Below are 18,839 nucleotides of genomic sequence, written 5' to 3' on the forward strand. Positions count from 1 at the left end.
ACACGATGCCGTGGTCTCTCTATAAACCGTCATGGGCACGAAACTGATTCCCCACAAGTAACGCGTACTACGTGCGGTCTTGGCCATGTCTGGATCATGTCCTTGAGGCTGGTCAACGATGATCATATGGGGGAAACCCGGCATATTCGGACAATCATGGTAGAGGACGGCGGTAGCTTCCCAACAGAACGGAACAAACGACCCACCTGTCGTGGCTATGGCGAAGACTTGGCTGCAATAATTAGACGGGTTACCGTTGCCTTCAACCCGAGCGGGAGAGGCGGCACTGATCCGCAGCGCGCAATACCTTGTGCTCGGCGGGAATTCGTCGACCTTAACTGACTCAAGTTGATAGAAAGTCATCTGAAATCCTCTGGCGGGAGTATTCCCGCAGGACCAAATGCCGCCCTGAACTCTTTCGAAACGTGATAGCAGTGGTTGAGAGCATCAACATCTATGCGGACAAACGGCGGAACACAGTCTGATGTTTTGCTATCGTCTGAAGCCTGACTCATAACTTTCCCAACTCGTTCTAGAAACATTCCAACGGCGTCGAGATGTTGTCCATTTGGATCGACAACGGTTTCATGGAACCCGTTTCAGTAGTCGCTCTTGGTAAACTCTATTTGAGTGCTGGTTGTGGGGATCGGATGATCCAGGTTTGTCAACTTTCCTCTTTCAGACGAGGTTGGGAAGATCGTGTGCCGCGGTAATGCGGAAATTCCGAGGTTTTAATAGAAGAGCGTACGTGACGGGGATGTTGATTGAGGTGTGCCGAGTTTGTCTTGTTTTTGTGGTGGTTCTCTGACAATGTCTTCGAAACCACCGGCTCAGAGCCGGGTGTTCAATCTGAATGTCTTGGTTCTGGTCGTCTCGGCCGTTGTTCTGTATCTTTTGAGTCCGACCCTCAATGATTGGTGGACGACATTGAGTGTTGGTCAAGATGATCCGTATGCAGGAGAACTTCCTCGCGCCGCTGTTTCCGAAGCTTCGTGGCTGAGGTCAGTCCGGCAGAGACACACATGGATGGAACAAAATCAGGATTATGACGACACACTGTCAGTTGACCAGATCACGAAGCTCTCTCCCTATCTTATTCCGCACAGGCACTGACCGAAAATATCATCAGCTTCTCCCCCAGAGACGAGTCCTTCCGCTTCTGGTACACCCTCTGGGACCTCTTCCCCGCGACGTACACGTGCCCGTGGGACCTCCAGCGGGTGGGCAAGCTCGGCGACGGGGGCAAGTGGATCTGCGGGATGAGCAAGTACGAGAACCCTCGCCCCCCCGCACGTCCGCCGCTCCGCGTGTACAGCTTCGGCGTCGGCGGCGACTCCTCCTTCGAGGACGACTTCCTCAACCGCTCCTCGGCCGCGGAGGTCTGGGGCTTCGACGACACCGTCGACGGCTGGGGACAGGGTCTCGGCGCGCGGTATCCCGACAGGACGCACTTCTTCAAGACGGCCGTGGCGGGGTATGATTTTTACGACGAGGGGGATCGGACGGAGTTTTTGAGTGTGAAAAGTATTATGAAGAAGTTGGGGCATGATTACGTGGATCTCGTCAAGATGGATATCGAGGGCGACGAGTTTCCTGCGTTGGAGGCGTTTCTGGAGGAGTTTAGAGAGGCGGGGAGGGAGGTGCCGGTTGGGCAGCTGGTTGTCGAGATCCATGTGCCTGAGAAGGGGCCGCGGATCAGTCAGTTCGCGGAGTGGTGGGGGAGGATTGAGGGGATTGGGATGAGGCCTGTGGTGAGCGAGGCGAATTTGTTGGCTGTTACTGTAGGGGATGGGAAGCCTTGCTGTGTTGAGGTGAGTATGGTCCATAGTGATGATGAGGGTTGTTGCTTACGGGGATGCAGTATACTTGGGTTAATACGAGGGATGGACGGAGTGTGTTGTGGGGGAAGACGTGAGGTGGACGTGAGCAATACGGTTGAGACGGGTGCTCTAGATATCCGACGAATACTCTTATTCTTTGACCAACAACCTCGTTTATTTAGCTTGCTACCTATTACTGCATAAAGATCATTCACAAAGTTCATCCACCACTCATCAAGCTTTCTTGTTCACGGAGTCGGCCGCCTTCGAATGCTCCCTTGGCGACGCAGACGTGCTCTCAACCTGCGTCCAGGGCAAGTCAGAGCCAAAGTAGCGTGCCATTCTATCCTCCAGAGTTTCTTCGCCACTTGATTGGCGTCTGATTACGTCGAATGAAGCGGAAGCGGGCTGGGTTGCCGACTCTGTATTGAGTGTTGTGGAAGATGTAGCCGGCTTGGCTTTCTGGCTGTAAAGAACCACCTTATCAGCTTGTGACCGTTCATGACCTGAGAAGCAATGGCATATGACTTACCTGTTCTCAGGGCGGAGGCCCATGTCTGAAGCCTTCCAGTTAAAATCTGGCATTGTGGATAATATCAAAGACACGGTGGTGTAGCGGGTAGTAGTTTTGATATCAGAAAAATAGGTGAAAAGTTATTTGCCCTTGGAGTCTTTGAAAACAAACCAAAAAGGGCATGCGGGATTAATTGATCTTATAGCCGTTATATCTGAAGCCTTTCCGAAGAAATGTTTGTGAGTCCGGTTGAGTCCTTACGGCGTGTCCGCAGAAACGGCTCAAAGTGACTCCGCGATGATTGGCCGGAGCCTCGGAGTCCTCAACCGCGTACACAACCGGGACTCTTTAGGACTCATTATTCTTCGATCAATTGAACAAATAAATAATCATCTACATCAAATGAAACCGAGTTTGAGTTTGTTTTTAAATGTTCTGGACGGAGTTGTCTTTTCCTTTTTCCACTTACTGCCACTTATTGTGGAAACATAGATAGGGAACTCGATGTTTCAAATCTTCCACATTTCTCTAACATCACGTAAGAAGCGAAAGCTATTCTACTTTAGGTAAATCTCATTGATTAGAGCTGATTCCTTGGTGAAAGATGCGGTCCCTTTGCGTATATATTGCTATGCTACAACTAATAATCTAATGTTAGCCACGATAATTGCTTCTGGCGTCAACATCTTCTACCCACATGGAGCGACGACGGTTTCCATGTATTCTCTGGACGCGCTAGAAAAGCTGATTACACATCGCTGTAAACTATTCTGTCGACGCAGATGAAACTGGCTAAATAAATAAGGTGTGGTAAAATCAAGCAATATCTGCATCACCGATCTTAGTGACGCTCTAAATGCTTCGAAAGGGGGTTAAATGAACTCAGTCAGGGTTGCTGTCCACGATATGAAGATTGAGCTAGTCACTGGCCCCGTTTCCGGGTATTGAGCCACGTATCTGCAGACATAATGTGACATGCATAATCGTGCTTGATAGTACAAGATGTGTAACACAACATTGAACCAGAAGCCGAAGCTCACATGATCAACCCTATGGGGAAAGCCTTGCGGAAGCCAAGCTTATCCCGCCTCAACATCCAGGTTTGATGACTATTTTGCATATGTAGGCAGTGGAAGGACTCAAGTGATTGGATGATCATTACTCATGCTGATGTCAGCTCTGGCAGCTGAACTGCAAGTGATCATTTTGGCTAAGAGGCTCGAAGAGAGAGCCGGAATTGCCGTAGATGGGACTCAACTGAAATTATAGAGTCGGCTGATCCTTAGACAAATAGCATAAATAGACCCAATTACCCACTAGTTTTCCCTCTCGTTGTCTCTTTTGCTTGCTCCGCATACGCGTCGAGCAGTGTATGTCTCAGCACCCTTAACTTCTTTCCCCTTCTTTTGTTTCCTCTTCCGCAGATCCATGGAAGCCACACTCGTCCTAGGGAGTTCGCCCTCGTCCTTATTCCCGGCCTTGGTCGAGGAAGATAGTTTTCGACTGCTGCGAATCTTGCCTGGGTTCGAAAAGGATGATATACATGGCGAGCTCGTGACGACTTCTGTATCTCGCGAGGCCGGTAAATACATTGCACTGTCGTACACCTGGGGCAGCGATCGACCAACAAAACCCATCACTTTAAACGATACGGCTTTTGACATTCGGGAGAATCTGCATGACTTCCTAAAACTCGCCCGCAAGATCAACGAACCTGTCATTCTCTGGGTTGATGCGATTTGCATTAATCAAAATAGCAGCTCCGAGCGCACACACCAGGTTGGACTGATGGCTGAAGTCTACGGCCAGGCTGCGGGTGTCGATATATGGCTGGGATCTGGTTCTGAACAGCTCTACCACGCCATGGAAATCATTGAGAGACTGGGAACAGACAAGAGCTTGCATCTGGACCCCCGATGCGGCCCTGCTGTTTTCAAGGACAATGGAGAAGAGAATGAGCAGTCCACAATCATCGCTGCATTTTTCAATGTAGCGTGGTGGTCCCGTGTTTGGACCCTCCAAGAATACGTCTTGGCCCGGAAAAGAACTTTCTATTGCGGCACGAGAAAGATTGATGGGAGAGTTGTTGAAGAGTGCGCAAACAACGCCATGTCTCACTACGAGAGTTGTTGCAGTCAGATGACGAGTATTTTCTATCGACCACACCATGACAAGGTCCATTTGGCGGACGGCCTTATCAACATCGGAATTCTGAGGGAGTATAAGAATCAGCAACCTCCAACACTTCTGGGGACCCTTGGTCGATTCGACTTCAAACTTGCGACTAACCCTAGAGATCGACTCTACGGGTTTCTTGGCATAGTTAAGCAGAACGGCCATTCATTCATGGATGCTCTGTATGATTGCACGCTACAACAAACATGTGCAGAAGTGGTCCGAAGATGGCTCAAAGTTTACGGGAACCTTGACTTTCTCTGGCACGTGGGAGACTATCCTTCGTTCACAACGCAATCGTTCGTACCAAATTGGACGGAAAGAAGGCCCCTGCACCATGAGAGATGGGATTGTGATAGACGATGGCATCTGCAGAGTGCTTACGACGCCTCTGCGGGCCGTCGTGCGGAACTGGATGTGGAAGTCGACGGCACTGCTCGCTTCGCCGGCTTGAATGTAGATGTCATCAAGGCCAAAACCGACTCCTACCACACAGACTTCGCTGGCACGCTTCTGGAGGCTCAGGATATTTCTGGTTTCAACAGAAGCCCTCACCATACGTACCAGCCGACCGGCGAGTCTGTGCATGATGCTTTCGCAATAACGATGACGGGTGGACTACAAGCGGGAGGCGAGAAGCGCGAACATGTCGATGAGAACCTTCTTACATGGATGAAATGGATTCTTGACTGTAGGGTCAATCACTGGCACATTCCCGGGGGATCGACACAAGACAAGCTGGACATAAACAGTGCACACCTTTTCTTCAGGGCGGCCGTATTTGGTAGAAGCTTCATCGTCACGGAGAAGGGGTACTTTGGGTTTGCCCCAAGCACATGTAAGCCCGGGGATATGGTTGTCGTGTTGTTTGGATCGAAGATGCCGTGCGTTCTGCGGCCTCGCCATGACGAGCTGGGAAATCATACACCAGACGGGGCTTTGACATACAGTATGTTAGGTACTGCGTATGTTCATGGCATTATGTCCGGAGAGCACTGTCGCAATCATGCTGAGAGTGGAGGCACTCTTTTTTCAACCACTTTTCATGTAATTTAATATGGAAGATCCTAACAGAGGACTGATGAATTCGCTGGAAAACGTTCTAAGGCTACTGCCTCAATAGTAATAGTTATTAAGGACCTCCCAACAATGGGGAGTACGGGAATAACAGTAATTCATGCTTGTTGCAACTTATCGGCCCCATTGATTGTTCTTGTTATCTGCTTCAACCCAGGCACATGTACCCACCAAGACAATCCCATTGTCCTCTCATGATTCTCTACGCATCTCCGGAGCCCACTCCGTCTGTACCGCTGCCTGCTAGACGGGGCATATTCTATGAGCACGTGTGCTGGAAATTGCCTCGGATTGGAGGCAGGAGCCGGCCTGGCCATACATGACCCTGTTGCATTTTGATTGATACTTAACCATGTTGACTGCCTCTTGGCTTTTTCTACCCACGTTCCTGGATCAGCATAAACTGATGGCTTACATCCCGTCACCAGTCTATTTCGACAGGGACGACTACGTCCGTCTTTTGTCCCTGTCGCCCGGAGAATTCGACGAACCAATCGTGTGCGATCTCAAAATTGCCTCAATTGCGCACTTACCACAACACTTCGAAGCTTTGTCGTACTGTTGGGGTGACCAACGAGACCGGAAACCGATCATCCTTCGAGGAACCGAATACCTTGCCACCGCAAGTCTCATTACCGCACTACGACATCTACGATATGCCGACCGTCCGCGCACCCTATGGGTTGATGCGCTTTGTATCAACCAGGAAGATACAGCAGAGCTCAGTCACCAAATCCTACACATGAGGAACATTTATAGCCAGGCGACCCGGGTGTTGGCTTGGGTTGGAACCGAGGAATGGAATCCAAAGGCCGCATTCGACGCTATCCGGCGGCGCGCAGAGAAGGCAGCTGTCCTCGACGAGGCATCGCTGGCAGCACTTTATCACTTCCTGTCGAGCCCGTATTGGGAGCGACTTTGGGTCGTCCAGGAGCTGGCACTCGCACGAGACATTGCCATTGTCTGTGGCCGAGAGATCTTACCGTGGAAAGCCATCGACCAGTTGATGGCCCCAGATGCGGCTGGTCGCCGACTACCGGATGGCCTGCCGTACCACATGCGGAAAGGACTGTGGAAGGTCCGGCACTTGTGGCACACCCGAACCGTACTTCACTCGCCAGATCGAAGCCTCAACTTTCTTCAAGTTCTTAACAAGTTCAACCCCTGTTTGTGTTACTTGGCGAAAGACAAGGTCTACGCCACTCTGGGCATGTCTTCTGATGTGGTGAGACGGATCGTCCGGCCGGATTATACGGACAGCACCACTACCGAGGACGTATTTCGTCAGGCGACTATTGCATGCATCTCCGAGCAGAAGAACCTAGACGTTCTCGCCCTCACTAGGCGTTGGACGGAGTATGGCGAATTCCAGGTATCCGGTGATGAACCCAAACCTCCAGTTTCCAGGGTTTCTTGGGCAGGAGAGTGGTCTACGGTGCGCATCATACGGCCTTTGATCGAGCCGGATGACACAGTCAAGGCATACGCAGCTGCTCCTTGCGATGGGTTCGACGTAGAGGAAGCTACACGACATGCCAACCGTGGCTTGCTGAAGCTTAAAGGAGTTTTGCTGGATATGTTGAATCATGTTGAGGAGCTTCCAAATCCATACCTTGACGGCTGGGAGGAGCGTACCATAGCTTGGGAGCCCAAGGGACTCGACACATATGAGTATCCGACGGGAGAGAACGGAGTCGATGCATTTTGGCGAACGCTGCTATTTGACATGGCCTATTCCACCTTCCACCCTGTTCACGAGCGTCTGACAAAGGAAGAAGCTCCACGGTACCGGCAGCTTTATCTTGAGTGGACTGGCAGGTCTGAGAGCTCTACAAATGAGAATTCGTTCTCTAACTGTTTAAGATGGGGTGTCAACTTCAGCAGCCTCCACGGGTGGACTTTTGCAGTGACAGAGACCGGTTACTTTGTGAGGACCCAGCCAGAAGCCGAACCTGGCGATGTGGTTGCTTTTGTATCTGGTAGCGCGGTCCCATTGATTCTGAGGGCAACACAGAATTTGGAAGTTGGATATGCGCATGGTTCATCAGATGTCGGTGGACAGAGGTTGTGGCGTTTGGTGGGCTCGGGGTACGTTCACGGGATGATGGATGGCGAAGCCTTCGATAAGAACCCTCCAGATGTCGTCGATATCTTACTGGTCTGAGCTACCAGAAATCCACGATATTTATAATATCTCTCAATTCAATAATACAATCCACCGCGTCTTCATTTACAATCAGGCTAAGGTTAGTGCCATTAGTGAAAGCTCCGTCAGTCCTCCCGCACCTGTCGAACAGACTCTAGACAGAAGCTTGCAAAGCAATGGGACTTTGGCTTATGATTTGGACTGAGTTAGCCAGATTCCACTGATTTAAGTCTATATTCACGTGTTGGCAGTGAAAAGTTCCTAAGACTTCGCCGTCAATGAATGGCAGCATACAAACATACATATGTATTGGTGATCGGGGTGTTCTGAACTAGGCTAAAGTCCCTTTGATAGCCTCGAGTCCCTGCCGGAAGTTCGACACCTTGTTCTCCACGCCCAGTTCCCCCAAAGAAAGGAGCTTGTCCGATGGGACGAGATCATGCCAGCTCGGATAATGCTCACTCCAGCGGAGCTGCGATCCAAACTCCGCACCAAGGTTGCCCCAGAGCTGCTGCATGGCATCGTCTGTGACCTCAACGAATATACCATTCTTGCCCGTGACCTCTCCCCAAATCTTGACCAAGTCGGTCATCTTGACGTAGTCTGTCACAACAACAGCTACCTTTCCAAAAGCCTTCTCCCCCGCTTCAAGAATTCCCTCCACCACGACGCCGGCGTTCCGCGACAAATCGCCGGCAATGGGGAGAAGTGCGTCTGGCTTACTGGGCTGCAGCCAGACGTAAGAACCCGACATGGGCTGTCGTTATTTGTTATTCTTTTCTTTTCCTAGACGCTGATGTTACGAGGACGTTTGAAACTTACTATCGGTAGCAACTTGGTCATGGGATGGGCCCCAAGATTAGAGGCATAATACCCCAGCCAGAGCTCAGTTGTCTTGGCGGCGAGTTCCGGCAGATTGATCACGATCCATCGGTATGCCTCTTGCTTGTAATCGAAATGGGGCACTTTCAGCTGGCCTTTGGATGCAAGACCTGCAGGTGGTAACGAGCTCAGTACGTAGTGCTTCAAGGTTGGTATCTTGGCTGCTGCTTTAGCAATATTGATCGATTGCTGTCTCTCCTGCTCGCCTGCAGCATCACGACCAGTCTTCACGGCCGTTTCCCTGGAAAGGACCATGTTAGCTATGACGCCTCGGTATTGAGGTTTGGTGTATCTGGGAACGTGTTACCAGTCGTAATTGGTCAAGGCAAAGATGGCAGATGCATTCTGAGAAACATGGTTAGCTTAACATAAAGATGGTCGTGCGAGGGATCGTACGTCGAAAGCTTTGATGAGGGACCCTTCATCGTCCGTGTCTGCGGCAACCACCTCAAATCCCTTTGCTGCGAGTTAGTCATGAACCTCTTCGGATACGACGTCTTTTTTTTCCTTTTTTTTCTTTTCTTGACATACCTCATCAGAAAGACGCTTTGCCGAAGCAGTCGTTGCATTACGAGTAATTGCCCGGACTTTGAAGTTGGGGTTCTGTTTAAGGGCATTGCACACAGACCCTCCTTGGGCACCCGTTGCACCGAGCACACAGACGATCGACATGGTTGCCCAGTACTTGTTAGTCTTTTGGTTTTGAGGTCTTCTGATTCAGAGAATAGCTTTGGACGTCCCATTTCTCGAAGGGCTTTTTCATCACTATTTAATCTAGATACATGTTGTTAAGACCAATCGCCAACCGGTCGCGAAATGACACAATGCTACGCATTCGCTTTCGGTCTCCGGAGATTTCTATTGTGCGATAGGCCACTGCCCCGTCGTCGGACACCGGTATTAGTCAACGCGGCTCAACTCGGAGACTTTCGGTACGAACTTACGATGGTAACGGAGCAAATGCGGAGACTAATAGACCATTACAGCAGCGAATATATCCGCAAAGAGTGTAATCTTGAATGGGCCGGCTTCAAGTCTACATTCCAAAGTGTCATCATTGTCTATGACATGTGGTTAGTAAATTAACCGTCATAACTATCCCAAATGTCGTGCTCACGGTGATGGAACGTTTCGAATTCAATATTTTGTATCCTCCATAGCAGAATCAAAGTTTTCAGCGGTGTAAATGACGTCCAGTGGGCATTCCCAACTGACTGGGGATGATTTTTGCTCAGAGAGCACCGATGAAGGATGGGAGGTTTGGATTGTTGTTCAAGATAATCAAGTTATGACCGCACATTCCGCGAGAACGCGAAAGGTTTCAAGCTAGGAGCTCGATACCAGTATTCAAGATCGACTGATGGACCTGCCAAAGGAGGCGGACGTCCCCTTGAGCAGAAGTTTACAACGCTCCAATTCACGTGAGACGCTTTCAAACAGTTTCACGTAGCTCATCCAACCTTAGACAAAAAGTGGAAGAATATCCTTTACCCCACGGGGACACTAGCGGATCGAATATTCTCCAAGCTCATGGGGGTATTCTCGATCGCGTACCTTATCTGAGATTGGAGCTTCCTGGACGGGAGTCTTGGTATGACGCCAGTACATGTATGAACGACCTTACACGTGACTTGCCTCTCAGTTACTAGTACCCTGCCGATGTAAGTTGCTCGATCTCATGAATGTTCGCTCTTTTCTACTGAGCCAAGGCCGACTCCGGTCGGGGTTGAATTCCGTCATCTCCGATTACGGACAAGCCGCAGGGGCCAGCAATCCCCCACGCCGTGATCGACAAGCGGAGGGGTAAAGCTGCGGTTGATCAATCTTCCGGAGTAGATACACTGGAATACTAAGACTTCCAAGTATCTATAGTTTATGGAAACATCCCAGCGACATATCTTGCTTCAGGAGGTCTCTGTGACACCATGACTACCATCCCAGCTTCACCATTGTCCGCTCAGCGCCTTCTCGGCAAGACGGTCTTAGTGACTGGCGCAGGAGGATCCATAGGGCTCGAAACATCCGCCCGACTCCTCCTCGAGGGCGCAAACCTATGCCTCGTCGACATAAGTCCAGATGCCTTAGTAGAGGCAACCATGAAATTGCAAGCCTTCGCCCCCGAAGACGCCTCCACGCGTATCTTGACAATTGCTGCCGATGTGACCTCGGAAGCAGCCGTTGAGAGGTCTGTCGACAGCACGATCAAGAGGTTTGGACAGTTGGATTGTGCATTTCTTAATGCTGGGATTAGCTACACCTCAACTAGCATCTTCGACACAACCGAGGAGAGCTACGAGCGCATCATGCGGGTCAACGTCAAGTCAGGTGAGCATTGTCTTTGTGTGTAATGCGCATACTGACAGCCCCAGCATTCTTGGGAATCAAGCATGCGGCTAAAGCAATGAAGGACAGCGGCCGCGGAGGGAGTATTATCTTGACATCATCGATTGCGGGACTGCGTGGTACACCAGGCCTGATTCTGTACTCGGGGTCCAAGTTCGCCCTACGCGGTCTCGCCCTCACGGCCGCATCGGAGCTGGGTCCGTTTGGAATCCGAGTGAATACGATCCACCCCAGCGGTGTTAACACGCCGATGTTCCAGGCGTCGTGGAGCCCCGAGAAGATGGAAGAGTTGAAGAAAGGAATGCCTCTTGGAAGATTTGCGGAAACGACGGATGTGGCCGGTGTCGTCAGCTTCTTGGCAGGTGATGATTCCAAGTTCATGACGGGTGGGTTTCTCAAGATTGATGGCGGGTGCGTTAGCTTTTAGAGCATGTTTACCATGGGGCGCGAAGCATGGGTCTGTAGCAGAAAGAGTGAGAGCATCATCATGCTAGTGAGATTTCTTTCCTCCACTATTTACTAAGGGTATTTCTAGTTAGCATAGTAACTATTACCTTTACGATGCCGTATGGAGTACAAAACTTTGGTGCTGAAGCGTTCGGGCTGCTCGAACGACGGGAGAATATGCACGGAGTTGAAGCTAGCTGTTTGCATTGAATATTCTGTAACGACTGTCTATACCAAAATCAAAACATACCCTCATGTGACGTCTATCTCTACTTTCTCCCCTTACACGCTGCCGAACAATTGCCCAAAAACATGAAAAGCACGCAAGTCAAGTCTATCGACCTTCTCCCCATCGGCCTCGAATCTGCCCGCTTCTATATGTCCTGCGCCTGTGAGATCTCTGGTCTTCGGCCTGGTTACAACTTCTTTGACCGCTTTACTTGACCTCTTCAGTTGACAAAGACATCCTTGTCGAAGAGCTCGAGTCCCCGCTTGGAAAGCTTGATAGACTTCCACTGGCCATCGACGAACTTCTCGACCTTGGTGATGGCCTGTAGCGGGATGTGGTACTCAACCGCGAACTCCTTCTCGTTCGGATACGGGTAGACCTTGTTCTCTGCTTCGTACATAGCCGCGACATCGTTGATGTTCTCCTCGATTTCATCACTGTTGATAGTGTAGAGGTACTTGTTGCCGCCCTGTTTCGCGGCCTCTGCGGGGTCGGTCGAGGTGGAGATGAAGGGGTCCTTGTTGGGGCGCTTCAGGGACTTGGTGACATGCTGGAAGACGGTGGCCTCGTATTTCTCGTGGTCGTCGTGGTTGCCCCTGGCGTAGAAACCGCCAGCGTCATTGATCGCCTTGGGGCCACGTCCGTCGCCGCGGTAGAGGGTGGCAGCGCTCACAAGCGATGCGATGAAGGTAAAGAAGACCAGGAAGGAAGACGTAAGCATTTTGTGAGCTGTGATAGTGCTGTTGACTTGGGTGTCAGGATATTGGACTTGGGGTTTGTTGGATGTGAAGATTGTGAGGATATCTTGATTGTCTAGATTGTTGTGTCGACTGCTGTTGTTCGAAATGGCATATCATCACAAGGAAGGCCTCTTCATATATACCTTATTTCCTAATAGAATCCAAACATTGTTGGCAGCTATATTCAAGTGTTTCCAGATATTGTGACATTTCCTCAGCAGGCCGGCGAGTCGAAATGCCTTCGGCGACATATCTTGTGTCAGCTCAAGTTATCAGCCTCGTGATTCGCATTGCCCGCTTCAAAGCGTCTTTACTTGAACTCTTCGTCCTTCCATATTATTTCCTGCTGCCGCTGTTCTTGGCTCTTTTCATGTACCTCAAGGGGAAACATTCCATGCCATCCTACTTGACCGTACCTTTTGTCGCCGCGATGTTTATCTGCATGTTGCCGTGTTTCTTGGCTTTACAGAATTGAACAGGCAAAAGTCTTGGCCGAATCCTTTAGTACATTACGGTGTATGTGAATCCGAGGCGTCGTGTGATATGATTCGTTGGTGTTTCCTTGGGTTGGGGTCGGTTGGTCGTGCTGCTTGTTGGTCTCAGAATGCACTGCATGGAAGTAATTGATAGGCGTACCGCCCGCCCCAAGGCATATCGAAGACTACCGTTGTATTTTATTTTTATATCTCATGCCAGCAGGCAGCAACGTGTATTACGTCACCCGAAACGTCGGAAGGCGCAGCTCAATTGATATTGATCAGCAATAAATACCCCGATCTCTCGTGCAGCTTCACTTCTTCATATTCTGGTCAACAAACTACAACACAAACAACAAGTTCCATTAGCCTTTATTCTAACCGATCTCAAACCTCACGCACAAACCCTCTCCATTAAATTGAAGGGTACGTGCAGATTGAAGAGTCACCGCTCAGGCATTGGTGCATGCGCTAACTTTTTGCAAGCCACCTCACCAATCGCGATGTGGCAACCACCCCCAATGCCGAAGCCCGCCTCTGCTCCATGGGGTTTGATCATCAGCGAAGCCGACTTCAAGAGACTCAAAAAAGGTCTTGAGCCTGAAAGCATGGATGACAAGTACCAGATCAAGGCCACAGAAGACAGCGACAGCGGCGCTGTTACCATCCACTGGGTCCGGGCATTCCATGACGAGTTTTGGTCTCTCGTAATCAAGAAGTACGATGACGACAACAGCAACACCATCTACAGAATCGACACCATCAACTGGGCGCAGGTCCACTCCACAGTACCCATTTCGGAGGCGTTGGCAAAAAAGCAGGTGGTAGTCCTGAGCAGATGCAATCTTGAGTGCGATTTCGAGGCGGCCCCCGCTTATGACGAGCCGGATTTCTATGACGAGCCGGCTGAGGACAATATTGTCAATGGGACGAAATGAAAGAACTTCATTTTCCTGCGATCAAGTTCTATACCGCATGAAGGCGCAGCCAGACTACATATATGAACGAAGACCGACCTCACTTAACCATATGAGGTTCTGTACAGATAGCAATCAATCTTGTATATCAGTCGGTTCCGAGAGTTCATGAGTCTACCAGAAAAAGTGTGTTTTCATGATCCCAACCAAACGTGCTTCAACCATCAAACGTGCGCTCCTCAGCCCGGAAGGAAACGCTGTACATCGGCTCATTACAAGATACTTAGAGTTCTTGAAGCAAGAAGTATACTGATTGACTTGTACTTTCATTCTGTTATGGGATGTGATCAAAACATCTTGGCCCTGTCCAACATATTGGAAACTCCCAAAACGCTTCCCATGGCTCCTCATATAGTACTTTACATTGAGAGAAAAGTTACCGGATCTCTGAGTAAGTACGAAAGGAATATCGCAACGATCTCCAGTTCCCAAATCACTTGGGTACCTACCTGCACATAGGCCTCCATTAAGTCACTCGCCAAAGCTAACTATACTCACAAAGCAGCAACTAAGACAGCTCGTACTAAATTGTAATTGGAGTCCGAAAAGAAGCCTTTTACTATGTTCTGGCAGTGACTGTGACTTTGGTGTTCTTCCAAGGCCGTGAGACAGAGCAGTCGAATGATGTGAAGAGGCCAAACAGAGACGTTGGTGAGTCAACTCGAATCGTTCAGGTTCGTCACAGTGCCCTTGAGTCAGTTCCGCGATGAGAAGCATTCAATCCAGATCCTATGAATCTTGAGAATGATACCCAGCCGAGTGCGGTATTCTTCAAAGCATCTTGCATCGAAAACACACTCAATTGAATTGCCGGCATGACCAAGAGAATTCCCCGTCTATCCAAGAGCAATCTGTTACACCATTAAAACCACCATCCACAGGGGGCCAATGGACTCTCGCGGGGTCGTCAGCACCGGCCGGCCGGCGCCGTGGCCACAGCGAATCAGGGCCAACGATAAGTCCCCCGCACGGGGATGACGTCCGCGTCAGCGGGGCCGATAGGGTAATGCTCTTCCGGGCCGGGCCCACGTCGATGAATGCGAGACCCCAGCATACCTCAGCCCAGTTTTAGCTGCATTGGGAGTGTAATGACAAGGGTTCTTAGCTGCATGGTAGTGCTGATCAACCACGGATCTCCCATGGTGTCGATAGGATAATGGTCGACCGGAGAGATCAGATGATAGATATCTGAGGTTATCGGAACGCGTGTGATACGCGGTGGAAGACGCGGGGGAAGATCTACGGCTTCAGGATAGGTTAATGCTGGCCCGATTTAAAACAAAGATAAAATCATCGCTGTATCAATGTTCGTTGGGGAAAAGAGGCACAGGGGATACTGAGCGGAGATACTTAAGCGTGCCTCTTTCACGATGAGCTCGACATCAGACGAAGCAATCGCACTTACAGACTCTCAAGAATCATCGTTCCTCTCTATTCGCCTGAAGAACTCAGACACTCAGACCACCCCAGCTTCCTCGAAAGACACAATGGCCTCGAAGCTGAAGATCGCTGCTATCCAAGCTGAGCCTGCTTGGCAGGACCTTGAGGGTGGCGTCAACAAGTCCATCGCCCTCATCGAAAAGGCCGCCAGCGAGGGAGCGAATGTTGTTGGCTTTCCCGAGGTGTTCATCCCCGGATACCCATGGTAAGCCTCAATATCCTTCACCGAAGTCTCAAGTCGACATTAGGCTAACATGCGCCGGAAAGGAGCATTTGGGCCAAGTCTCCCACTGACAACGCCGGCTTCATGGACGAGTACTTCCGCAACTCTCTTGTGAAGGATTCCGATGAAATGAAGCGCATTTGCGCTGCCGTCAAGGAGGCCGGTGTTTTCGTCGTTCTGGGATACAGCGAGCGCTACAAGAACACGCTTTACATCGCACAGGTAATGTCTGCTCTATTAGCTGTCGTCGCACTTCCGACTTACAATCCCATCAGTCCTTCATTGACGAGAACGGCGTCATCGTCCACCACCGCCGCAAGATCAAGCCAACCCACGTCGAGCGCGCTTACTGGGGCGACGGACAGGGCGAGTCTCTCCAGACCGTCGTTCCTAGCACCGCGCACCCGGATGTTCGCATCGGCGGTCTCAACTGCTGGGAGCACACGCAAACGATGCTGCGCTACTACGAGTACGAGCAGAACGTCGATCTGCACGTCGCCAGCTGGCCTCTGATCTGGCCTCAGCCCAAAGACAAGGACGGAAACCTCGACAAGGAATGGCCCGCCCACATTACCGATGAGATGAGTCTGCGCTTCTCGCAGATCGTTGCGCTTGAAGGAGCCTGCTTCGTGATGGTATGCACGCAGATCTGCACCGAGGAGTCGAAGAAGCGGTGCCGCATTGATGAGTTTGGCTACGCCAACAACGATCCTGCCCACGGAGGTGGCTTTAGCATGATCTACTCTCCATGGGGCCAGGAGCTGGCGACGCGTCTTCCGCCGAACGAAGAGGGAATTCTGTACGCGGAAGTTGATCTTGCTGAGAAGGCCAAGGCGAAGCAAAACTTGGATATCGTCGGACACTACTGCCGCCCTGACCAGCTGAGTCTCCGCGTTAACAAGTATCCCGCGAGACCCGTTCACTACGCTGCCGACCCTTGAGAGAGCGAGATGGTTGCGAGGATTTTAATAGTTCATGTTGGAGGCACCGAGCTACTTTTAATAGAGTTTGACTAGGACAATAGTGGATATGCGGGGAAGATAACTGAGTACTGATTGATTCGTCAGAGTGGGGGGTTTCAGGTAGTAAGATTTTCTGTTATTAGGCGCTCATGACACAATGCAAACGCTCATCTGAACTTGCTCCTGACATCACGGTGAGAAGCCGCCTGCCGCCGCCTGACATCCTCCTTCCTCTTGACTCAGTTACAAGGCGCAAATAGGGCGCCAAGTAGAGTGAATTATGTCTGAACCATCAAGTTCCGCTCCACCGACCGATGGGAAGAAGAGACAACGGGTCTCAATTGCGTGTCTCGCGTGTCGAGGGAGACGGATGCGCGTAAGTGGAGCTCAATTCCCTCCAACCCCGGAGTTCTCCGTTTATGAGTCCGACTCAGTAACTCATGATATATGAAAAACGATAGTGCGATGGTCAGCAGCCGGTTTGCGGCTCTTGTGTAAAAAGAGGAACTCAGTGCGAGTTTCAACATGCAGAGAATAAGCGCAGGTAGGTTTCTCTGATTCTTGAGGGTGAACAGACTCTAATCGCCCCTAGACCACCGAGCAAAAAATACGTCGAATCCCTCCAGGCCAGAATTCGCCTTCTAGAGGCTCAGGTCGTCTCACTTGGCTCTCAACCCCCGACCATCCTCCCTGATCCTCAAGCAATTGAGCCTGAGGGAGTCGAGCTTGACGATGATACCGGTGATGAGCAAGACCCTCTTTCCGAGCTTACCGGCTTAGTCGGCCGTCTCAACGTGATCGACGACGGCCAGATCCACTACTTCGGTTCACAAAGCTCATACAACCTAGTCCGGGAACCATTACGCGATGCCGCGCCTCATGAACCTTCACTCAGGATGCAAAGACAGGGCATAGCAGCCGCGGCTCAACTGGGGAAACTCGTCACCATCTCGGATGATATGCAGAATCATTTACTGGAACTTTATTGGAAATGGCAAAATCCGTGGAACTACGTTATTCATAAGGGAACGTTTTTGCGAAGTTTCAGGGGGGAAGATGACGGAAAGTACTGTTCGCCTCTTCTGCTATCTTCGATATTTGCCATCTCTGCTCGCTATTCGGATCGCCCGGAACTTCGATCAGACCCGAACGACCCCAATACCGCAGGAGACGCTTTTTGTGAGCACGCGAAGGTTTTGTTGCTTTATGAGAGCGAGGCGCCTACCATTACAACTGTCCAGTCTGCGTGTCTCTTAGCCCTGCGCATCATGTCCGACGGGAAAGAGGCACTCGGCTGGCTTTACTCCGGTGAGTATACGAGTTCATATGCTTGAAGTTTGGTATTCAAGGCTCATAATCACAGGTAATGCTACACGGATGGCACACAACCTAGGGTTGAACTTAGACTGTTCCAAATGGGTTACCTCAGGCTTGCTCTCAGAAGATGAAGCTGAGACGAGAAAGGTGACTTGGTGGGGATGCTACGTGGTCGATAAGTATGCAAGCCTCGCGAAGACACTAACCCGATTTTCAGTCCCGTTACTGATTCTTATGAAGGCTGTTTTCTCTCGGGCTGGGCAGGCCAAGTAGCACACCCAAGTCGAGCATCACCTGTCCGAAGCCGAGCATCGACAACGAGGAAGAATACACACCATGGAAACCTGCCACAGAGGGCGCCTTTGACGAGAAAACACTAGGAGTTCACTCTCATATTTCCTCAACGGCCCATCACGTATCGGAAACGTACACAATCGCTTGCGAGGCTATGGATATGATGTAAGATGAGCAGAATTCACAAGGGCACGAGTCATGAGATCCTGATATCATCGCAGTTACGCTATTAACAGCAAGCTGTCGTCAAGAGAGATCGAAGACATTGTCAGCAAGACAGACGTTGACCTGCAGTCACATTATCGTGCCCTGCCCAGCTACCTTCGCTTACCTTCGTCGCCAAAGGTCCCAATGCTTCCTCATATTTGCCTATTCCAGTAAGTCATGATCGTTCGACAGTTCAGACAAGGATTACGAGCAATAAAACCTAATTCGAATTAGTATACAATACCACGCCCATCTCATTCTGTTGCACAGGCCTTTGATGAGGAAGAGGAGGTCAAGACGCTCAGTGAGCAAAAGTGCGTCTCCTGACGGAACGAGCGAGGACGCCGACGAATACGCAAATGAACATATGGCAATATGCCGCCATTCGGCCGCGGAAATCGCAAGACTTCTTCGCGTTTACAAGCAGCAGTACACACTGGTAATTCTGCACGCATTTCCCCTGGGAACTGTACGAGTACTAACCAGTGCGAAGCGCCGCATACCGATTGCTGCAGTCCATCTCTGCTTTTCAGCTGTCATCATCCACCTAATAGACGCTCGTCCTTCAAA

The 18,839-nt window shown here is 50.5% G+C and overlaps 7 protein-coding genes across 7 annotated transcripts; 5 read left to right on the top strand and 2 right to left on the bottom strand.

Annotated features, from left to right (window-relative positions):
* Positions 1–1,109: 1,109 nt before the first annotated feature.
* On the top strand, positions 1,110–7,750 carry CkaCkLH20_07249 (uncharacterized protein; the record flags this gene model as incomplete). Its single annotated transcript, XM_038889966.1, has 3 exons — positions 1,110–1,751; positions 4,885–5,347; positions 6,015–7,750. 3 exons carry the CDS (start codon positions 1,110–1,112, stop codon positions 7,748–7,750), a joined length of 2,841 nt encoding a protein of 946 aa, XP_038744890.1.
* Positions 7,751–8,063: 313 nt separating this feature from the next.
* Positions 8,064–9,286, bottom strand: CkaCkLH20_07250 (hscarg dehydrogenase; the record flags this gene model as incomplete). The annotated part of the gene is made up of 5 exons (XM_038889967.1): positions 8,064–8,489; positions 8,555–8,855; positions 8,922–8,959; positions 9,011–9,070; positions 9,146–9,286. 5 exons carry the CDS (start codon positions 9,284–9,286, stop codon positions 8,064–8,066), a joined length of 966 nt encoding a protein of 321 aa, XP_038744891.1.
* Positions 9,287–10,539: 1,253 nt separating this feature from the next.
* CkaCkLH20_07251 (uncharacterized protein) lies at positions 10,540–11,384 on the top strand (the record flags this gene model as incomplete). The annotated part of the gene is made up of 3 exons (XM_038889968.1): positions 10,540–10,799; positions 10,866–10,939; positions 10,984–11,384. 3 exons carry the CDS (start codon positions 10,540–10,542, stop codon positions 11,382–11,384), a joined length of 735 nt encoding a protein of 244 aa, XP_038744892.1.
* A 469-nt stretch (positions 11,385–11,853) lies between these two features.
* CkaCkLH20_07252 (uncharacterized protein) lies at positions 11,854–12,354 on the bottom strand (the record flags this gene model as incomplete). Its single annotated transcript, XM_038889969.1, has 1 exon — positions 11,854–12,354. The coding sequence occupies one exon, from the start codon at positions 12,352–12,354 to the stop codon at positions 11,854–11,856; it is 501 nt and encodes a 166-aa protein (XP_038744893.1).
* A 998-nt stretch (positions 12,355–13,352) lies between these two features.
* CkaCkLH20_07253 (uncharacterized protein) lies at positions 13,353–13,787 on the top strand (the record flags this gene model as incomplete). The annotated part of the gene is made up of 1 exon (XM_038889970.1): positions 13,353–13,787. The coding sequence occupies one exon, from the start codon at positions 13,353–13,355 to the stop codon at positions 13,785–13,787; it is 435 nt and encodes a 144-aa protein (XP_038744894.1).
* Positions 13,788–15,313: 1,526 nt separating this feature from the next.
* CkaCkLH20_07254 (nitrilase) lies at positions 15,314–16,430 on the top strand (the record flags this gene model as incomplete). The annotated part of the gene is made up of 3 exons (XM_038889971.1): positions 15,314–15,471; positions 15,534–15,711; positions 15,765–16,430. 3 exons carry the CDS (start codon positions 15,314–15,316, stop codon positions 16,428–16,430), a joined length of 1,002 nt encoding a protein of 333 aa, XP_038744895.1.
* Positions 16,431–16,765: 335 nt separating this feature from the next.
* On the top strand, positions 16,766–18,596 carry CkaCkLH20_07255 (uncharacterized protein; the record flags this gene model as incomplete). Its single annotated transcript, XM_038889972.1, has 6 exons — positions 16,766–16,827; positions 17,044–17,759; positions 17,815–17,947; positions 18,009–18,227; positions 18,284–18,344; positions 18,540–18,596. The coding sequence occupies 6 exons, from the start codon at positions 16,766–16,768 to the stop codon at positions 18,594–18,596; spliced, it is 1,248 nt and encodes a 415-aa protein (XP_038744896.1).
* Between the last annotated feature and the right edge of the window lie 243 nt (positions 18,597–18,839).

The sequence above is a fragment of the Colletotrichum karsti genome (assembly GCF_011947395.1).
Source record: "Colletotrichum karsti strain CkLH20 chromosome Unknown Scaffold22, whole genome shotgun sequence".
Classification (NCBI taxonomy): domain Eukaryota; kingdom Fungi; phylum Ascomycota; class Sordariomycetes; order Glomerellales; family Glomerellaceae; genus Colletotrichum; species Colletotrichum karsti.